We start from the raw sequence: 23,062 nt of genomic DNA, 5'->3' as shown, positions 1-23,062 counted from the left end.
CCAGCCAGGGCTTTTTCTTTATTCTTATTATTGACACTTATTGACACTATTGCAGATGTCCCCATTTCTGTCCCCCTTTGCCTGCCTCCACTCAGCCCCTGCAGCCCCCTTCTCTCTGGCCATCAATTGGATTGTTTGATTTTGGTATTGAGTCAAGTGCTTAATAAATTTTGAATATTCACCCCTAATCAGACATAGCTTTGGCAAGTATGTTCTCCCATTCAATGGGCTGTCTTTCTATTTTGTTGATAGTTTTCTTTCCTGCACAAAAACTTGTTAGTTTGATGTAGTCCCACTGGCTTTTCCTTTGTTTCCCTTGCCTGAAAAGATATACCAGAAAAAATACTGCCATGAGAAATGCCTGAGATTTTACTGCCTATGTTTTCTTCTATGATTACTACAGTTTGGAGTCTTACATTTAAGTCTTTTTTTTTCTTTATTTTTATTGTTTACACTATTACAGATATCTCCATTCCCATGCACCTGCCCACATCCCTCGCCCTCTCTTCCCTCTGGCTATCTACATTTAAGTGTTTAATCAATTTTGAGTTTATTCTTGTATCCGTGTAAAGACATGGTCTACTTTCATTTTTTTGCATGTACCTGCACAAATTTCCCAATACCATTTATTGAATAGATTGTCCTTATCCCATTGTATGTTCTTATTTCCTCTGTCATATATTAATTGACCATAAAGATGTGGGCTTATTTTCTGGGTTCTTTATTATGTTCCACTGATCTATTGATCTGTTGGTCTGTTTTTATGCCAGTACCATGCCTTGTAGTATATAGTTTGGTATCAAGTAGCATGATGCCTCCAACTTTGTTCTTCTTTCTCAAGATTGCCAAGGCTATTTGGAGTCTGTTGTGGTTCCACACAAATTTTTAGAATATTTGTTCTAGTTCTATGAAAATTCAATTGGTATTTTGATAGGGATTACTTTAAATCCATAGACTGCTTGGTAGTATGAACATTTTAATGATGCTAAGTCTTCCTATGCATGAATTTGGTATGTGCTTCAACTTATTTGTACCTTCTTCCATTTTAAAATTTTCTGAGAAAAGATATTTTACTTCCTTGGCTACATTTATTCCTAGGTGCCTTATTTATTGATTGATTGATTGATTGAATTGTAAACAGGACTGTTTTCTTAGTTTCTCTTTCTGAAGGTTTGTTTCTAGGCTTCTACACAGACAATACTCTAATTCCGATTAGGCAGATAGGTTCCCTGGCAGCTATGTGACATTATGGAAGTTAACTTCTCAAAGCCTCCTTTCCTCAGCAAATAGAAGTTAATAAAAGTACCTATCTCATGGGTTTAACAGTTAAATGAAGCATATTAAACACCTGTAGAAGTGTTTAGAACAGTACAGGGTAAGGTTCCAACAATATAGGCAATCATGATTAATTTACCTATTCTCAAGTTACTTTCCTACTGCAAAGAAATTAACTAAGAATAGGCAGCACCTAAAAGACTTACTTTGTTATATACATTGAGAGCACTTTGTTTGTATTCTTTCAAGCTTTAAGAAATATCTCTACCCCAAGTAAACCTTATATACTGAAATATAATATTTTTAAACCTTATTACTACACTAAGAAAAACATTTTAATTCTGTCCTTTCAACTTTATCTCAGAATTCTGTTTTTAGGCCCTATTAAATTGATATAATCATTTTAATGACTATGCAATAGCACCACTACATCTTGGGCATTTCAACCAGCACTGTGTTCAACATGATTCTGCACATGATTAAGTTCATGGAAATCCCACTCACCAAATATTACCTACCCAAGTTCATCAGGTTGATTGATATATTCATAAGATGATTTTCAAAGCCTCATTTTCAACAAGTGTCTTTCCTGGCTTATAATTGAACCCTTATAGGCTAATCTTAAGCAATTAATTCATTTAACCAATATACTAGCGCTTACTTTTGGTCCAAAGTTCCCTTTATCTTAGGCACTTCCGATGCTGAGATAAAAGAGTCAGTTCCTTCAAGCAAGTGAAGTCACAAAAACAGTTGATACAATTATTAAGATCCCCCAAGCTCTGTGCTATGATGAAAATATCCACAGGGTGTCAAGAAAGGAGATTTAATTAATCCTAGGATGATCGGTAAATTATCTCAGAGAGGCTAATCCTTGAGCTGAAATTTTGAGGAATCACAGTAGTCAGTCAGGTAGAGAGGTTTAGAATGTGAAAAGGCTGTGAAGAATGAGGACGAAACAGCATAACCTATTATCAGAAGTTTGCTATGATTAGAGTGAAGAAGAAATAAATGAATGATGGGGGATAAGAATGGAAGACAGGCAGGCAGAGTTTATATTCTAGAAATCCTGACTGGCTGAATAAAGGACTTTGAACTTTAAACAATAAAGCACAATGCAGTTTCCTAAAATATCTGAGGAAAAATATAACACATGACATCAAATTCATATTATTGCTTTTAATATATAAAACATAAATAAAAATATTAGAGATATTAGATATTAGAGATAACACCAAGTTGATACCAGAATTAACTAATTTTGGAAGATAATGGCATAGTGATGAACTCCCTACAGGATTTATCAGACAACTTTAGGGTTTGTAGGCTCATCATTTGTTAGGGCAGGAATTTTGGTTAAGTTTCTAAACTTTTCTGTACCCCAGCTCCCTTACCTTTAAGAATCATTTAATAGCTCCCTCATATAATACTTTAATAGATTACTGTTAAAATTTAATGAAAAGAAAAAAGCACGTACAACACCTAGAACATGGATAACAAATTAGTTCAACTTCCTAAGCTAGAATCCAAGCATTGGATTCTAGCTTCTAGTAATCTCATTTACTGGTCTGAGACTTTGGCAAAGTAATGAGGATAACATTCTCCACCTCACAGGACTGTTTTGAGGAGTCAATAAACTGAGTTTAGAAAAGTGCCTGCTATTCCTAATTGCTAATATATAAAATAAAAATGTTAACTATCACTACAAAGAAAGAACTCATCAGAGAATCTCACTTGCAATTTAGAAAGACAGATCTAGCTTAAGTGCTAAAGATGATGAAGTCCAGGGGTCAAGAACATAGACAGGAAAGGTTATAAAGTTATTTCAACAATTCAATAAAAAACCAAGGACCTGAACTGAAGTCATAACACAGTGAATTAAGAGATATTTAAGAGAAGACTCAATTGGACTTGACAACTGACTATACAAGGAAAAAAGGAAACAAACACTTGAGAGAAAAAAGTCAAAGATTTTCAGATTATCAAAAGCATGGATTTTAATAGACTGGGATTCAGTAAAAGATACAAATTGTATGTGGAGTAAAGTTTGGAAATACTAAGTGTGAGGTACCTGTGAACGTCAAAGTGGAACTATTGAGTCACTATAGATAGGGAAAAGGGCGCAGAAAAGTTTGAAAATAGTTTTGGTTGCACCTTAGTTGAGCTCTTTAGAAATGCCCATGATGAAGTTCATATGCCAAATACTGACATTTCTGAGACATTCCTAGGGTTGAACCACACTGGCTTCCCTTTATACTTCCTTAAAAACAAAAACCTTAGCTTTTTACCAGAGCCTCTCAAACCCTGCTAAATACTGGGCAATTAGAACACCAAATAACTTTTTTTAAAGTTTTATTTATTTATCTTTAGAGGGGAAGGGAAGGAGAGAGGGAGAGAAATATCAATGTATGGTTGCCTCTCGTGCATCCCCTGCTGGGAACTGGCCTGCAACCCAGGCATGTGCACTGACTGGGAATCGAACCTCGGTTGTTTGGTCCGCAGGCCCAAGCTCAATCCACTGAGCTACACCAGCCAGGGCCAAGACACCAAATAACTTTAATTAGGGGCCCTGTTACTCACATTTGCCCATCAAGAACAATCCATTTGTCACAAACCTGTATATCCTTTTAAATCTAGTTCTCTAACAAAGCATTCGTCCATAAATACCGGAAGAGGTAGTAAATTGTACTGTATCTTCCCCCAATGTTTTTTAAACACACATATTAAAACATATTGAAAGACACCACAAGGAAGACAATAAACTGGAACTACTTTCTAATTCAATTATATTTAAAAAAAGTAGTATAGAAACAATGTTGAGGACAAAAAACCTTAAATCTTTCTTACCTGATGCCCCTATATTTGCCTTATCTTCAGGAACTGCATTTTTATCCTTACTTAAATCTTCAACTAAAAGTTTATCAAAATGCTCAATACAAAGTCTCCTGTCAATCTGGTACAACAATGCGGGGCAAAGATATGTAAACAGATCGGCTGAGATCGGCGAATTGGGACCGTGACCATAGTGTTTCAACAATTGAGTGACATTCAAGCACTGCAAGGAAATTGATAAAACAAATTAAGTAAGAGTTCTGTAAGAGGATTAAGCAGAAAAAGTACATTATAAGAAAAATATTCTATTAGTATTTGGAAATAATCTGTCATATATAGACATCTACTAGAAGTAAAGCTTTTGGATAAAAATTTATGATGGAGATACATTCAACTTGTTACCCAAGACTTTTTATGGACTTGTACCATTTTTCCACTCTAACACATGAAAGATAATGATCTTTCATCATCGATAAGAGAGATTCACAAACAACTATATTCCCGAGATGCTTAAAGAGTGAGGAACAAAATCACTTCTCTAGTCAAAGTGTACTTATCACTCAAGATTCAGCCTTGTAAAAGAATGCTAAATAAACTTAAAGTACTTTAATAACTTTATATTAATCTATAATATAGGCTTTTTCACTGCGCAAGGCGCACCGAAAGAGTATTATATTGAAGAATTCTAACTCAGTGCTAAAACTGGAAGACGAAAAAAAAAAGGCAGCTTCATCCACTGGTTCTTTTTAAAGTGCAAAACAAAACAAAGCAGGCAACAGAGTAATCCAGTTTGAGTCCATCATATAGCAAACAAATATTTTAAATCATGGCAAAAAAGATGGTACTGCCTCTTTTTTTTATATGTACCCACTGAGGTAGCATGCTTGTTCATTGACTTGCTATCTCATTATATGACTTTATCTATGTACAAAAAAATAAGTCAGAACATACCTATAAACAAACAAACAAACAAAAATGACTCTTCTCAGGTTTTAACATAAGATACTATAGTACCTTATCCAATGCGTACAGTATTTCCATAAACCCTGAGAAAATTCCCAATATGCATCAGGTCTGACGATTCAGACACCAAAACTTTGACACAAAGAATAAACATTAATGATATTGTCCAGTTATTATCAACAAAAGATTCTAGAATATCATCCATAGTAATAAATGAACATATACCTTTAAAAGTATACTAAAATTTAAAAATGAGTTATATTAAAATCAGTATTTATACTGCTAAAAACCAAGTACCTGATGATTTCTCTAGGGAAAAAACACCAAGATATTTACTTAGATGCAAAACATACTTCAATAATAGAGACATAAACAATAAAGGGTGAAGTCGTATTCCACATTCGATGGTGCTTTCATACATATGAACAACAAATTCAATTAATTTTTTAAAACTTGAGTGATAAAAATTAGAATAAAGGTGTTAATATATCTTTAATGAAACAAAGTGTTTAAGATGACTAGTTCAAAAAAAACTAAGAAGGAACCAATCAAATGTGAAAATACTAAAAAAATCATGAAAATTCAGAAGAAAACCACGATCACCCCATTACTTTTAGCTTCCTATTACATCTTTTTATATTCAGCCTAAATCTGTCAAAGGCATGAAAAAAAACTATATTATAAGCAAGTAGGCCATATCATAAAGTGATATAGAAAAAAAAAACCTACCATATTTACAAAATACCTGATACAGAGCTATATTAATGAGTGGGAACCAATTCACAATTAATTCAACAACTTAATAGTTTTGAATAAGAAACTGTCACTTCCCCAGAGAAAAAACTGACTAGAGTATCTGGAAACCAGCTAATAGTAACAACATGAAAACTAACTTGGAAGTCTAAAAGAATCATAAGCAAGACAGTAAAATAAAGAATAAATACAAGAGTGTAATTTCTAATAACCTGCAAACATTCAGATTTTAAGAACCCAAATTTGAGAACAAAGAATGCAAGTGAAAATCCAGATAAAGATCTTTAACCTGATTTTAATTCTTTGATGTTATTTATTTTACTTTACCCAGAAATAAGTCTAAACATGATTAACTATTCCACTGTTGCTTTTCTTTTTACCTAAAATGCTCCCCAATTATCTGAGAATTATGGAGCAACAACCTTTTTATACTGACCTCATGTTGACGGTCATCTTCATTATGATCTTTATGACTTGCTGCTGAATAAATTGCACTTTTTTTAACATGTGGTGCTTCTCGCTTTCTAGTATGTCGAAGTTCACCTTCATTATCAGGATCAGGATCTTGGTGTCCATGACCAGGATCATGACCAGTATGTTCTGGAAGATGTACATGAGAATGACCTGGGTTGTGTACACGATCCGGTTTATGAACCCGATTATGTTCATATTGTTCACCCTGATCATGGTTAGGAGGAAAACCTGGTGTAATAACCTCTGAATTTTCATGACTCTTCTTCCCTTTCCTCTTCCTCTTTCCTTTTGGTAGCTTACTTTCCGATTGCTCCTGTGTTTTATTGGTCTCTGTCGAAGGTTCATGGCTAGGCTCCCCATGCTCACTGTGAGTAATGGAATCATTAGGAAAATGCTGAGTAGTGTTATAATCAAGGTTGTGATGACGCAAACAATGGTGATGACATAAGCGATGATTACGATCATGTATATGTTTATCATCAGATTTGACAGATACTTCAATGGTCTCTTTCTCTGGATCACATTTATGGTATCTTTTTGTTGATACACTGGTCACAGTTTGGTTTTCTGAATTTAAATGCTTATGGGAATGCTGATGGTTATGTGAGTGAAAATGCTTTCCCTCTTGAACTGCCAAAATATCTAAGTGAGAAACATGATCGTGGCCAAGATCCTCATGATTAATCTCAACTACTTTAATCTCTCCAAGGCCCAAGTTTGTTAAAAGTTTCTCCAGACCAAAAAAGGATAATCTTCCATTTTCACCATAACGGTCAAAAAGTTTCTCAATATAGTATTTTTTTTCATTTTCAGCATCCTGCACTGAAAATTTGCTTGACTCCGACTCCGTCATTCCATGATGGTGTCTGTGATGCTCTTCGGGACCATGCTCATGGTCTCCATGGCAGTGGTTGCAATGATGAAAAATAAATGTCAGCAAACAAATGAGGCAAAATTTTGTGTGCATATGTACCTTCATTTCTACTTTTCCTAAAGGGATTTAAAAAGAAAGGCAAATATTAGTTTATACTTAGTCACATTCAAAATAATCATAAACTTTCCAGCAGTTGCCAATCCACTGGGCAAATGTTTTACCCCATTTCTTTCATGGCCATTAATCGTTCTTTCCTCTTCTAATTCCGTGTAGAAATGGCCCCTTTTATCAAAACAGCATACAGTCCTTTGAATTAACACAAACTGTTCAAGACTCATGCACCAAACTACTCTGACTCACTCTTAGCACAACACTTGAGAGTGTATATATTTATACAGGATATTTGCTGGCTTCCTTCCTATCTGGTCCTTCACAAAGTCTGCTGCTCCTGCTCTTGAGGCCGTGGTCAGTGCAATAAGGCAAGATGAAATAAAGGGATAAAATGTGTAAGAATCAAAAGGAAATTAAATTGTCATTATTCACAAACAGCAGGATTGGGTACATAGAAAATCCAAAAGAATCTCTATGAATTAATAAGTTAATTTAGTCAAGCTGCTGGATATAAGGACATTATAGCCTAAAATCAACTGTTTCTATATACCAGCAATAATTAGAAAATAAAATTAGAAAACAGTATAATTTATAATAGCCAATAGCTAGGAGTAAATATAACAAAAAGATTTAGAAGACCTTTACATAAAAAAAGAGAATGAGATATTATTGAGAGAAATTAAAGACCTATATAAATGGATGACTACATCATGTTTATGATTGAATATGAAACTGATCTAATGTAATCTTGATAAAAATCCCAGCAGTGTCCTGGCCAAGTAAGTCAGTTGGTTAGAATGTTGTCCCCATATGCCAAGGTTGCAGGTTTGACCTCCAGTCAGGGCACATACAAGAAGCAACCACTGAATGCATAAATAAGTGGAGCAACAAATTGTTGTTTCTCTCTCTCTTTCTCTTTCACTCTTTCTAAAGAATCAATAAATTAAAAAAAATTTCAAACTCTCAGAAGTAATTTTGTGAGAATTTGAGGTGTTTTTTATATTTAGGTGGAAACAGGAAGGGCCAAGAGTGGCCAAGGCACTTTTAAAAAATGAGATCAGGGCACTTACTCTACCAGTTACTAAAGAGTATGATATTTAGTTTAAGAACAAACAAACATACCAAAGAAACAAAATAGAGCATGTGAAAATAAGATTTCTCTTTTCCTTGGTGGTTGGTCAACTAAATTTCCATATAGAAGAAAAAATAAATAAAACAATCACTATCCTCATATTATAAAAATCAATTACGGATGGATTTAAACCTAAACCAAAAAATGTTGAAGCAATAAAATGCTCAGAACTGTGTAGTCCAATATGGTAACCACAAGCCACATGTGGTTACTTAAATTTAAACTAACTACAATTAAATTAAAAATTCACCTTCCTAGTCACCCTAAGCTACATTGTAAATACTCAACAGCCACATTGGATCACTGCTATCATAATGGACAGTGTGGACACAAGACAAGCCCCACATCTCAGACTGTTCTCTTGGCCACATGCTTCTAGACACAGAAATATAATTGGGTCAATTATGTAATTTTAAAGTTTCCTATAATAAATTGGTGAAAGCAATTTTCATGCTCTATTTTTTTATTTATACATTTTTTCCTTTTTTTGAACTTATTGGGGTGATACTGATTAACAAAATTATACAGGTTTCCGGTGTTTATGTTCTATTTTACTTAACCCACTATATCTAAAATATTGTTTTAATATGTAATCAACATAAAATTCTCACTGAGATTTTTAGATTCCTTTTTAATAAGTCTTTGAAATTATGTATATTACAGAGACAGAACATCTTAACTTAGACTAGCCATATTTCAAGTGCTCAATATCCACATGGGGCTACCAGTGGCTACTGTACTGTAAAGTGCAAATTTATTTGGGAGACTAACTTCAAGACCTTCAAGACAGGGACATAAAAAGCATTATAAACTATATCACATTAAAAGTAAGAAATTTCTGTCCATCAAGGTTTCATTAAGAGACTAAAATGGTAAGTCGCAATTTAGGAGATTACCAGTGTTACCAGGCAAGCACACGTAAGGAATTTCCACACATCAGCTGAAGGTTGAGAGACAAAACTTGGTGGGGAAATGGACCAGAAGTGTGAACATGTACTTCATAAGACAGCTAAATTACTCAGAAGCAAATGAAGATTCTCAACCTTGGTAGTCATCAGAGAAATGTAACATAAAATCACAATTAGATACCACTGTATACCGACAAGGATGAGGAGAATATAAAGATGTTAGCAAGAATATGGAGCCTACGGGAACCTGCCTACACTGCTGATGGGATGGTAGGTTGGTATCTTTTGGAAAACTGTTCGGCAGGATCCGACAGCAGGTGAACATAAGCAAACCCACTCACACAGCAATTCTACTCGTGGGTACATGATCAACAGAAATGGCACAGGGGCACCACAGACGTGAGCACGAAAGTTCACATGATCGTTATTCATTATAGCTCAAAAACAGAAAAAAGACCAAATGTTCACCAATAGTAGAACGAATAAATAAAACAATAATCGTACAATGAAATATTATACAGAAATGAAAATAGTTATAGCTTCATGCATTAACAGATGAATTTTACAAATACTAGATGAAGCAAAAAATGACAAACACTAAAGAAACCATACTGTATAATTCTATTTACATAAAGTCAAAGTTTGGTTAAGCTAAACCAAGATAATATTTATTTTTTAAAAGAAAGGTAAGGGGCAATGACTGTGAATAAAAAGTATGGTAGTGCTCTCTTTCTTGCCTTGAGTAATGATATTGCTTTGTAATAATTCACTGCACTTACACTCTACTTTTCTGTACACATAATGTACTGAAATGAAAAGATTTTAGAAATCTAATTTCCTCTAGTAAAACACTAGAAATATAATTATAAACAAAATTATTGTAAGTCTTCTACAAAGAAAGAGTAAGGCCATTAAAAGGAGAAATTAAAACGCATTATTAAACTCTGGCTTGGTAGCTCAGTTGGTTACAGCATGATCCTAACATGCCAATCCCTAGTCAGGGCACCTATAAGAATCAACCAATGAATGCCTAAATAAGTGGAATGACCAATTGATGTCTTGTTTTTTTAAAGACACTACTGAAGGACAGTAAAAAAGAACTGCAAAAATTGAAATTAACACCTACATAAATAGGGTGAATAGTAGACGCTATATGAAATCTTCCCAAGTATGCACACAAATTTAATTTAGTGTCACTCAAATCCTGGTACTTGTTTGTTTTCCGTGAAAATTGAACAAGCTTATCCAGAATTTAACATAGACGAGCAAAAATCCAAGGACAACCAGGATAATTCAGAAGGTTAACAAGGTAATAAAGACTTTTTTAGAGAGTTACATGAATTAAAATACCACAGGCCCTCGCTGGTGTGGCTTAGTGGATTAAGCCTCAGCCTGTGAACCGAAGGGTCACTGGTTTGATTCCCAGTCAGGGCACATGCCTGGGTTGTGGACCAAGTCCCCAGTTGGGGGTGTGCAAGAGGCAACCAGTCGATGTTTCTCTCACACATCAGTGTTACTCTCCCTCTCTCTCTCCCTCCCTTCCCTCGCTCTAAAAATAAATAAAATCTTTAAAAAACCAAACATGGAACTGGCACAGGGAGGGACAAACAGACCAGAGGAACAGAATATGATTCAGAAAGAAAAAAATAATAATATTGAATATATAAAAATGGTTGTTCCTAACACCATGCACAAGTCAATTCCAAGAAGATTCAAAATCTAAATATGAAAAGCAAGATGCTTAACAAATTTTGGAATACAGGAAAATGTCACAATTTTTGGGTCGAGATTTTTTAGATAAGACACAGAAAGCACAAACTTAAAGAAAATGTTTGATTAATTATGCTAAATTCTTTAAGTATTACTTTATAATAAAGAACACTATAAACAAAACATATGATGATCCTTACCCTAGCAAATATTTGCAATGTGTGTATATATAGGCACATAAACATTATCTGGGATATATGGAATGAACACACACACACACACACATGAACTCCAATATTGCACAGACAGCTATACAAAGGATATAATAAACAAGACAGCTGTTTGAGAAGCGACATGATTACTAATAATTACATTATGCACCAAGGGATTAATAGGTAAACATTAGTATCTGTCAATACCAGGTGTTAAGCAAAGATGTAATGAAGAGCAATAGAAGCTATCTTACACCACTGGTGGGAGTACATATTGGTACAACCATTCTGGGAAGCAATTTGACATCTATGGAAGCTGAATATTAATGCACTCTATAGCCCCAAATCCCACTTCAGTCTATCTCCTCTAGAGAAACTCTTGTACGTAGGCATAGGGAAAATGCAAACTCAAGAATCTTTACTGTATTTTTTGAATTTTTTAAAAAAATATTAACTATCTGGTAACAGGATGCTTTGGTTAAAAATAACATATAGTGACCAACTAAACAAACAGAAAATTCCCATATAAAAAGCAGTGAGGAGAAATGGGTGGTTCCAGAACAATTACATGATCAAAAATCCAAGCCCTCTTGCAGCCTCAGATTTGTTCCCTTGGCCTCAAGAAACCTGCTGCTGCTTCATCCATTCTATCACCGCACAACCAAATCCAAAGCTGGAGCATTTAACCCCAACCCACAGAGCTGTGTTCTTTCAAAATCACCACCAGTCATTCTAATAGTTACTGCCACTGCCTCAAACCCACCCACCTGCACTCTTCCCTTTGTGTTCCTTTTTCAGCATCTTGTCACTGTCACACATCTCTGATCCTGCACCAGCCTGCCATCCGTAAGTATTGCCAGGTACAATTACCATTCCATTCCAAGAGGTTAAAAAATCACAGAATATTCAGGGCAATCTTTTATAACATATTTTGATGCTGACAGCACACACTACTTCTTCCCCGCCAGGGAAGTTTTCCGTCTGATTAATTTTAACCATCCTTATACTTACTTTAAACCATCGAGGCCCTCTTAACTGGTGAACAAAGTGAAATCAGTTCTGCTATTTACCAGAATCTTACAAAAGTGTAACTGAAATGTCAAAGCTACTTTACATTTACTAGCAAACTACTGATCTCATTATCAATCCCTCTTTATTAACAAGTTTAACAGTGTCCAATATACAATGGGGGTCAAAAATAGGTTTACAGTTGTCTGTATGGAAAATAATATAATAATTGATAAGTAATAATGCAAGGATAAACTGCGTTTCTCATACAACCGTAAACCTACTTTTGCCGCACCCTGTGTAAGGAAATTACATAAATTCTTCTGCAAATACAGAGCGTTCCTGTTCTTAGGGTACATTCCTTTTTCTCATAAAGTTACATTCATATACCCAGACCTGGGGTAGGTTTTGTGATATATAGGCACATAGAAAAATAAAAAGGAAAATATTTTAAGTTATTAATGCCAGAAAAAAAGTAGTGCATAAAAGGAAACAATTTATTACAATGGCTAAGTTGTAAATAGCATTTTTAGTCATAAAAATGTAATCCTAACTACTCTTCTAAACCAAAACTGCAATATTATTGTGCTGAGAACCTGGGGTTGAGGAAGTGGGAAGGTTGAGGACAGATGGAAAGAATGCTAAACCCTCATCTTTCATTAGCCAGATAATGGCTGAAACTGAAAATGAGTGAAGAGTAAGGAACATGTTGGAGACACAGCAGTGGAGAGCAAACTAATCATCTTAAGGAGTTGCTCATCGTTCTAGGCAGAAGAATCTAGAAGAAAGGGGACTGATTATTTTTCCTTTTCCCTAAAAATTTCACAGAACTATTTAATTCTTTAAACTATATTCAGTTTGGAATATAGTTTAATCCTTTAAACTATATTCAGTTTAAACTATATTACTTTGGAAAAAGAACTAAAAATAAAAGCTAGCAATTATAAATCTTAAAAAAGTTTTGGTTAAACAAAATCACGTTATGTCACATGGGAAAAAAACACATTACTCACAGTTTCAAGATTCTCACAAACTTTTCTGGAGTTTTAATCACAATGTGCAATCATTTTTATTTCAATTTGTGCTATTATTTTGGTTACTTGGATAATTCTAAGATGTGGAAAAAGACTACAAAAATTTTTAATTTGAAGATTTTATTATTACTTCTGAATTGGTTTCTAGAGAAATTAAGTTTTGTTATACTGCCACCAGAAATATGTTCATAGCATTCTCAATAATACTTGGTGTATTAGTTTTGGAATAAGATCTTTCCTTGTATTCATCTGTACTTTGAAAATCATTCCTGGTGTCTCAGTATTTTTATCAACATCTATGTGCTTTGACACAACTGACTTGGTCATATTATCTGGCCAGTGTCTTTTAATTTTAATTACAGTGGTTTTCCCTTTCACAGATGTTTTCATTATATGCCCTATGAAATTGTTTCTGTAATTTATTCTATGATTTTTAAAATTAAGAAGTTTCTTCTCCCCATATCTAATACCTATTTTCTTTTTTTAAAAAACTATAATTAAAATGAACATGACTTGCAAAGAACTAGGATCCCCCTAAGGGCCATGACTTTTTTCAGGGGAAATAAAAATACCCACTGAACTAACAAATACTCTTACAAACTTACCTGTTAAGAAAGTTTATATTTTAGCCTCAATAAAACTTTCAAGTACTTGTGTTTAAGCAAAAATATTCCTAGGAAAAAGCTCTAACATCTGTTTTATAAGCTATAAATTGTATTAGGTACGACATCATATGTCATTTACAGTGAATCTAAAGAACGGTTTTCTTAAAAGCTCTTTCAGTGATTTGATTTTAGCATACCTTTCTGATTTTCTTCTTCTGTTACCATTAAAAAATGGTACGATTATTTTCTTGAAAATAAACTTTTTATTAACACTGGTTATATATTGCACATGAAATTATTCACTTTATTTGAAAAAAACTATAATATACTCAATAAAATAAAAATCTTAAAAAGTATGTTCCACACCACTCGCTGCTGGTGGGAAAGTAAACTGGTACAGCCACTACAGAAGACATTATGAAGCTTCCCCAGATAATTTAGCGTTGCCATACGTCCCAGTCATCCCTTTCCTGGGCATCTAACCCCCAAATCTGAAAACATTTATTCGCACAAATATACGCACCCCTATGTTCATTGCAGCAGTATTCACAGGGGCCAAGACATGGAGACAACCAAAGTGTCCTTCAATAGAGGACTGGGTAACGACGTGGTAGGTATAAAACGTGGGACACTCCTCAGCCAGAAGGAGAAGTGAAATACTGCCACTTGTGACAACATGATGGCTCTTGAGAATATCACAGTAAGCAAAACAAGAAAACCTCAAGAACCATATGATTTCACTCATGCGGGATATAAAACTGAAAGCGACAAATGAACAAATAAGAAAAACAAACAGTCAAGACACAGACAACAGTATGGAAATAAATAGAGAGAAGGGGGTAGTAAAGAGTAAAGGGGGTCAAGTCTACAGTAAAATGGAGAATTTGACTTTGGGTGGTGGGCATACAGTTCATGTATCATAGAACAGTACACTTGAAACCTATATAATTTTACAATGTCACCCCAACAAATTTAATTTTTAACAAGTATGTTCTAGCCTTGGCTGGTATGGCTCAGTGGCTTGCCGGCATGCGTTGTGGGCCAGGTCCCAGTTCGGGAGGTGCGAGAGGCAACAGATCAGGGCTTCTCTTGCACATGAATGTTTCTCTCCCTTCTCTTTCTCCCTCCCTTCTTCTCTCTCTTAATAAATTGTTTAAATCTTAAAAAAATCAAAAAGTTATGAAGTCAGTTGAAATTCTGCACTAATAAAGATCTACGGGAATAAAAACCAATCTCATTGCTTTATAACATATATAATATATAGTATCTAATTATTCTTTTTATTTATATGTGATTTTATATGTAATTATGTAATAATTAAATACTACATTACAAACATAAGGTATTTTTCTACTATTACTGTTTTATTGGTTTCATTGTTTTATAATGTAATAAATCATGTTTTATATTGTGTATCTTGATAAGGTGTATAAAAAAATCAATCTTTCCATAGCCCCCTTCATCAAGAGGCTATGTTCCTGTATAACAAAGTATGCTTCTTCACCAATGAACTGAAGTAATGATTCTTCAGAAGAGATGAAGTAAGAGTTATACCAAAACACTTGTTCACAGGCTCTTGAACATGTGATCATGCATTAATAAGGGGAGTGGGCAGAGAGGAAGAGGAGGAAAGGGAAATAGGACAGAGGCAGAGAAGGCATAAAAATAAGAATAAAATATATTCCGCTCTGAAGGAGGTACAGGAAGATACAATCACCTTTCAAATTAGTAAACTGTGAGAGATGCTACAATAGTAGAAACAGTGTGGCAGTGTTAGGTGGTAGGCTCAAAGTTGAAGGCCAAGGGCTTCATATCCCAGCTCCAAGCATACATTATAAAGGGTGTTGAACTTCCTATAGAGAGAAAATGGACCTGTGAAGAGATGAAAGGCTTCTATACTAATAGGTGATGAACACGTGACAACTCATATTACCTATGAATTTATATTTGAAAGAACGTATCCTACTAAAGTATTTTACAGATAGGTTCTAGGAAGACAGAACTATTTTACATAATAGCAACATGTCAAATAATGACAGAGCATTAAGAACTGGATCCAAGGGTTGGCAGGCTTATAAGGACCAGATAGTTAATGTTTTAGGTTTTGTAAGCAAGATAGTATTATATTTAAGGCAACTACTTAATTTTGCCATTATGGCACAAAAGTAGCCACATACAATACATACACAAGTGAGAAGGCTGTGTAACATTAACATGTAATCTACAAAAGCAGGTGGATTTGGCCTGTGGGACATAGTTTGCTGATCCTTTGCTTAACCTACACATTTTTTTAAAACTACCAATTCAGTAGACAAGTGGAAGGGAAACCACAATCTTAAAACTCATTCAAAAGAAGTTTAGAAAAATTTAGCAGTGTGAGGGCACATCTGAGATGGTTTCTTTTTATTTAAATATATTGAAGTAATAGAACAGTAGATATACACATGTTTTAAAGATTTTACTTACTTATTTTTAGAGAGGGGTAGGGAGGGAGAAGAGGAACAGAAACATTGATATGAGAGGGAAACATCAACTGGCTACCTCTGGCATGTGCTCTAACCAGGGACCAAACTCCAACCCAGTTTGGGCCCCAAGCAGAATCAGCTGACAACCTCTTGCTTTGGGGGAGGTCACCCAACCAACGGAGCCACACTAGTCAGGGCTGAGATGTGTATCTTTGTTACCTTGGTACCATAGCTGAAGGCTATTTTGATTTTCTTTTTCCTATATGAATGATAGTAAATCTAAAAACTAAAGTGATCACTGATTGACAAATCTTAAATAATTACTAGAGGATGAAAAGTTAACGTTTATGCATAATTCATAGTAATTCTTCTACTAACAATACTTGTGGTCCTATGAAAGTACATTATCGTACCTTGTTAATAGGATTAAGATACTTCCTAAAGCATTGTGATTCACTTTCCCAATCCCCCAAAACTTCTTTTCTGCATGAAATGGATGGTCCCCACAAGCAGGGCACATATTGAGGCTAACACAGTTGTCAGAAATGTTAGCACAAGGACAAGTATTATCTGATACCCCATTCTCTTTCAGCAGTGAAACATCTAAACTATAATGAGTAATTAAAAAATCTACCACTCTTAATGAATACAATTTAAACACTGAGTAAGATTTTAGATTTTATCCCTATGCTTACTCCTGTAATACCACCACCACCCCCATTCCAGTAACATCTTTTAGTATGAAAAATCTATTAAAATATCCCTGATACCTTTTATCTGGCAACAACCCCCCATATGTTCTGATAAGAAAACAGAAATATATTACGGTATTTAACACTATTATTTATGATGTGATATAACAATCAACTAACTGTGCTGCTTTAGCACCTGGACATTCAGTGTAGTCTCTTAATTGGCTGGAATTTGAATGTTATTGTTACTGAAAACTTTTATGATTTCAGCTGTAAACTGCCTTAATACCTACTGAACACACTTTTAAATATTCTAATCATCATAAATTTCTGATATTATATTAGCTTATTTTGGAAAAACCCAAAAGTCATTGTATGGCCCATACAGAACTTATGAATAGAAAATAATGAAAAGAAAAAAAAGTAGTTTGGAATATTGATAACTGGCATAATTTGAGACTCTACATAAATGACTTGTGGTTATTAAAGGTCCCAGAGACTATTTTTCAAAGATCATTCTATGAAAGTCATAGCTCAAAATAAACTTGAACTTAAAAGTAGTTCGCAATGCAATTTTAGCATTTTCCATTTTATTTCAGTACAGTTGAGGCAATACAAAGTTACATGGGATTCAATGGATCCAGAAAGCAGTTTTTCAATACCACTCTTTTTTCAAGACAAAGCCCAGATTAAATTAATAAAATTGCTGTTATGCATATACAAAACTAACCTCAAAGATACACCTTTAACATATACCCCTCTTCTAGCTTTGAAAATTCCCCTACAGGCCCTGGCAGGGGAGGTCAGTTGTTCAGAGCAAAGTCCTAATATATCAAGGTTGATGGTTCAATCCCCAGTCAGTGCACATATGAGAATTAACCAAATACTGCATAAATAAGTGGAACAGCAAATCGACATTTCTCTCTGTAAAATCAACAAATAGGAAGAAATCCCCCATATACTTCTGCAAGGCAATTTGGCATTATACTGTTTTATTTCCATCCAAAACTCACCCAGTATTTGGAAAATTGGGGGCTAAAAGCAATCAGAATGAACCCATTCAAAATGACCATATCCATATGAGTAACACTAACCAGCAGCTGGAGGAACTCTTAAGAAGACCAGACGTATAGCACTAAGGAATCTAATAATAATTCAAATAGACCTTTTTTTTAGGGAAAGATGTAGGTGAAACTAAGCTCCGAAAAACTTCAAGGGAACGAAACACTAGGGGGCAGCATGAAGCTGTTGGGACAGGCGGGACTCGCTTCTGACTTGGAAACCTTAAAGTTAGGCCCTGACTGGTGTGGCTCAATGGGTTGGCATCATCCTGCAGGCGGAGACTGCAGATTCCTGATGAGCCCAGCACAGGCTTAGGTGGCTGGCCGCACCCCCGCCCCGGGCATTGGGCCCTTTTGGGGGATGTGAGAGGTGACGGATTGGTGTTTCTTTTTCACATGGACGTTTCTCTCACTCCCTTCCCCTTTCCCTAAAAAGAAACAGTTCTTTCAAAACACTAAAGTTAGTGTATTTTTATGACAATTTTCCTATTTAATGAAAGATGATTTAATGGGGTTATGAAACTTGTTATAAAGGAAAAAAAACTAATTTTTTTAATTGCCTACACTTCCCCTTTCTACTGTGTACTTTGTTTTGCCTCTAGTGATTATCAGTCTAAAAATGCACTAGTGATAATGTCCTTTTGGTATAAAACAATGCAAACCCATGGTATTTCCATTCTTAAGGTGGGTAACTACAAAGACAAGGGATGACATTTTTATCCAAAAAATCTCTTTGGGTTATTGCTAAATTGTGTTGTATTCAATTAACATTTTTAACTTAATTAAAGAGCTTAACAACTACGCTTTCAAATCACTGAATAATGTGTCCATGAGCATTATGCGACAAAAAACTGTGGAGCAAGTCCCCCTCAGAGTTTAGTCTGGCAAGGAAAACTCAAGACGTGTGTATATAATCATAAGTTAGAATATACAAGAGAGACAGAAAAAACCCTCTGGGTTATTTCATGTAAGTAAGAGAATAACAGGATAACTATCACTGCAAAGGCCCCGTAGAGACCATTAAACCTAATAAGAAAAATCTAAACCTTATGTTCTGGGGGTAATCAAGTATTAGGGGAAAAAATAGAAAGTACTCCTTCAACCACTAAAGAACTTAAATGTTCATGTATTTAAAAAATGTAAAATGAATTAAGTATCTGGAGCCCTCTGTTTCCTTATGTCATTTATTGATTACAGTAAACTCATGACATAGGAATTTTTTAGTACTTCCTGTTCACAGATTAAAAAGATTAAAATAAAGTAACTCACTCAAAGTAACCAAACGAGTTAATAATGGGCCAAGGTTTTCAACCTTCTTACTCCAAAGCTGAAAAATCTTGCTAGTACTGGCCAATATCAGAGGGAGATGAGGAGAGGAGGGAATAGAATACTAAGGTAAATACACTTTAAAAGCAAATGAGCATTCGAGTAACTAATTTCCCTTGCTATGATACCTATTATCCTATATTATCCATAAATCAGTTAAAAATAAAACAAAAACAAAAATACTCCCTAGAGTAGTACCTAAACTTCAGGGCTTGTGAAGCTCTTCACATCCAATGCTCTAAAAAAGAACTGTATTGGCTTTATGTTTTTAATCCTCGCCCAAGGATATGTTTATTTATTTTAGAGTAAAGGAAGCGAAAATTCTATGTGAGAAATATCCACCGGTTGTCTTGAACAAATGACATAAGACAGTCAAAATTTGTAGAAGAGGAAGTCGTAATATAAACCAGTACACAAAGCCTGACTTAAGGCTTTCCGATCGCCTTCCCAAAATGGACTATATTCTAAATTCTCCAGCTTTTCCAACCACTTGCTTGTTCTTATGTAGAATTTAGATAAGAATCCACATGCACACGCACAAATGAAATTGAAACCTGTCACATGTTAGTTCAGATCCATTAGGAATGAGTCAGTTCCAAAGTAAAACCAGAGTACGGAAGAGCCTTAATATAGTATGTCCTTTAATGTCAGCTTTTATTACTCAAAACAGGGACCGCAGTGAAGGACCCTGAGAGCTGTGGATCCTGCGGTGGTATTTCTTCCTTGCGTCCAGCTCCTAAGGCGGCCCATGTGGGCAGGCTCCCACGTGAGCGGTTCTTTACTGAAGCCACAGGAAGACCGTCAACGTCACATCAGCCGCGCCCTCCAAGGCCCCCCTCTCAGCTGGGGCCCTCGGGGGTCCCAGGGGAGGAACAGTGGGAGTTGAGCAGGTCCCCAGACCCGGGGTGGGCGGGCGGGAAGCCTCCCCTTCATTCTCGGCCGCCTGGCCCCACTGCGCTCTCCGCCCAGGGGCTTTCAGAACAAAGCCCGGGCAGCGGCACCACCTCCCTGCCCACCGGCCTCCCCCGGCGACCCAGCCCCACCGAACCCTCAGCACCAGGGACACCGCAGGCCTAAATGTGAACTCCCCTGTCCCCCGCCTCGGCTTTTCAGTTGGTGGGGGGGGAAACCAAGCCCCCACGAGGCCTCCCACGCCCGGAGCACAGGTATCACCAACCGTTAGCCACCCGGTGCCGGAACTGCGGCGCCCAGGCTCCATCCCAGGGCCCCCGGCTCGACCCCGCGATAGACCGGAGGGGAGGCTGGGGGAGGAAGAATCGGGGGCATTCAACGCCATCCCACGACCAGCCCCTCCAAGACCTGACTGGAGGCTCCCACCCTCCGCCCCCAGGCCGCCGCAGCGCAGCCCCCCAACCGCCGCTTGCCCAGCAGTCACTCCCTCGCTCTCCACGCCGCTCCCCGGCCTCTACAGGAGGCTAAGTCAGGCAGGGGATCTCGCACGCGGGGCAGAGGCTGCCTGGTCGCCAACCCTAGGGCAGCTCAGAGCGCACTCGAGGAGCCGCGGTTCCCCACGCGCTGCCCCACGCGCTTCGCTCGGCTCAACACCGCCGCCAATTGCAGCAGCTGCAGGAACTCCAGCGCCCGGATCCCCGAGGGTCCCCCAGCCACGACTCCCAGGATCTTGTCTCCCTTTCTACGCCCTCCCCACTCCCACCCGCGCCGTCCCAGGACTCGCAGTCTCCGCTGTGCTTGGGGCCGGTTCTGGGGGAGGGAATGTAAACAAATCGGGGTTTTATAGTTACCTCACACTCGAGTGCCGTGTGCATCTCCTCTCCGCTCGGTACCAAACCCCGGCTGCACCAAATCGTGTATTCACCAAAGCTGGCTGCGCTAACTGCGGCGCGCGGGCCCGCACGTCAGACGCCACACTACGCTAATGGCGTACAGAGCCCACTCAGGTCCCTGCGCAGCCGCACCCCGTCCGCCTAGTGGGTGCTACGCTCTGGGCGTACACGCATCACCCAGCCATTTACTTCGGGTAACGCAGCTTACGTAGGGGGACCACCACCACTCTCGGGTCCTGCTCGGACCATCGGAGCAATAGGAAATGCGAGTCTACGCAAAATGCGGAGCTCAGTGGCTCCGCGCTAGTTTTGTTGCAAGAAAGAATACCGCGGAGGAGTTGGGGCGGCTTCTAACGCATGCGTGGAGCGCCCTTTACCACTTGCCTTTTCTCCCGGCTTTGCATGTTGGTTACAGAGGCCTGGGGAGGTGGATGAGTGATGAGTAATGAAAGCTCCAAGCACAAGGGCTTTACTAAAAGGTTTTAGATTGATAAATTAGGATGTTTATCTGTACATGAGTTAAACATCTACCTTAATTTAACTCTTCTCCTTTGTTGAAATGATCTTGAAGTCTCAGTGCAAGAAGCTAATATTTATTTAGTGCTCAGTGTGAGGTTTTTTGCATTGCTCTCCCTCACCCCGCAATTGATTCAGAACGCCTGCAAGCGTTCTGCCTGCAGGCCTTACAAACCTAAAAAATAAGTTGGCTCCTGAGAGCATGTCATGCACGATCTTGGGAAATTCTCGAGGGCTTTGACAACTTTCCAAGCTTTCCCACCACTACCTAAAGCTTAATTAGTTATTTTTAAACACCCAACCAAGGTCAAAAACTCCCTATCCAGCCAAGCAATTCCATGGACTCCTAACTACATTGTGTTCATTCCTGCTCTCATTCCTTTACTCACACCATCCCTGCCGCCTGAATTGTCTCCACCCCTCTTAAGCAATTCACAGCCCATACTTTCCTAAAAGGTGATTCTAGACACCTTCTCTTTCCTTCTTTACTCTGCCTCCTGGCACTTACTACATCTTCTGGCACTTATTGGTGTTCTGTCTGATGTCTGTTTTCTGTAACCAGCCAAAATCTACTTAAGGAGTTCAAGAGTGCTTTATTGATGTCCATCAGAGTGCATAAAACCATGATCAATTAATAACAAGCTTCATTATGTGTCAGGTACTTCCTAAGTGTTTTACATAAATATATTCCATTCTCATAACACAATGAGGTGAGTATTATTATCCTACCCCAGGAAACTGAGGCACACGAAGTTAGGTAACATCTAAGATCACAGAACAGGTAGAAAGGAAATTTGGCATCCAACCCAGTGAGTATTGCTACATACTCTTACTATTCTGGATATTTACAACAACATCTCTTAAGTGTTTAATAAATGCCTACTAACTGCCAGGATACTAAGCTTCTCATACCCCCTTTTTTCTTGTATGGAAAAGCCTTATCCCTGCTGGTTTTCACAGCTGCTATTAGGCAAGGGGAGAAGGTCTGAGGTATAGAGAAAAGAGAGTTTCTCTAAGTCCTAGTTTGAAGTCTTACTATTGTCACTAACGATGAGACATAATAATGACCGAGATCCTCAGATTCTTGGGTAAATTAAGAACTGGTCTAAATTCATCCTAAGGGCCTTAAACTTAATAAAATCAGAACTAAAGTCTGTAGATTTCATAAAATCAACATAGTACACATACTGTATCTCAATCTAGTATCAAAGATGTAGTGCATCTTTGGGCTTAGAGCATAAAAGGCTTCCAAATAACCCTGATAGTAAGGCTCATAATTATTTTATTGAACACATTATTATCACTCTCC

The 23,062-nt window shown here is 37.0% G+C and overlaps 1 protein-coding gene across 3 annotated transcripts in view; it reads right to left on the bottom strand.

The window, feature by feature from the left end:
* The window catches only part of SLC39A10 (solute carrier family 39 member 10), a 92,511-nt gene that overhangs the window by 30,368 nt on the left and 39,081 nt on the right, over nucleotides 1–23,062 (bottom strand). The window contains exons 1-3 of one of the 3 annotated variants that reach the window (XM_037142010.2): nucleotides 21,196–21,327; nucleotides 6,257–7,284; nucleotides 4,120–4,327 (exon numbers count right to left, since the gene is read on the bottom strand). In XM_037142010.2, the coding sequence (XP_036997905.2) occupies nucleotides 4,120–4,327; nucleotides 6,257–7,273 (1,225 nt within the window). In that variant the 5' untranslated portion in view covers nucleotides 7,274–7,284; nucleotides 21,196–21,327. Of the gene's footprint in view, nucleotides 1–4,119; nucleotides 4,328–6,256; nucleotides 7,285–14,411; nucleotides 14,500–21,195; nucleotides 21,328–23,062 lie in introns of those variants that run through there. The other 2 variants (XM_053665177.1, XM_053665178.1) reach the window with 2 other exon arrangements.

Source organism: Artibeus jamaicensis, unplaced genomic scaffold (genome assembly GCF_021234435.1).
Source record: "Artibeus jamaicensis isolate MK-2021 breed Jamaican fruit bat unplaced genomic scaffold, CSHL_Jam_final contig_391, whole genome shotgun sequence".
Classification (NCBI taxonomy): domain Eukaryota; kingdom Metazoa; phylum Chordata; class Mammalia; order Chiroptera; family Phyllostomidae; genus Artibeus; species Artibeus jamaicensis.
The sequence above is the reverse complement of the archived record's forward strand: the minus strand, read 5'-3'. Positions and strand labels throughout refer to the sequence as shown.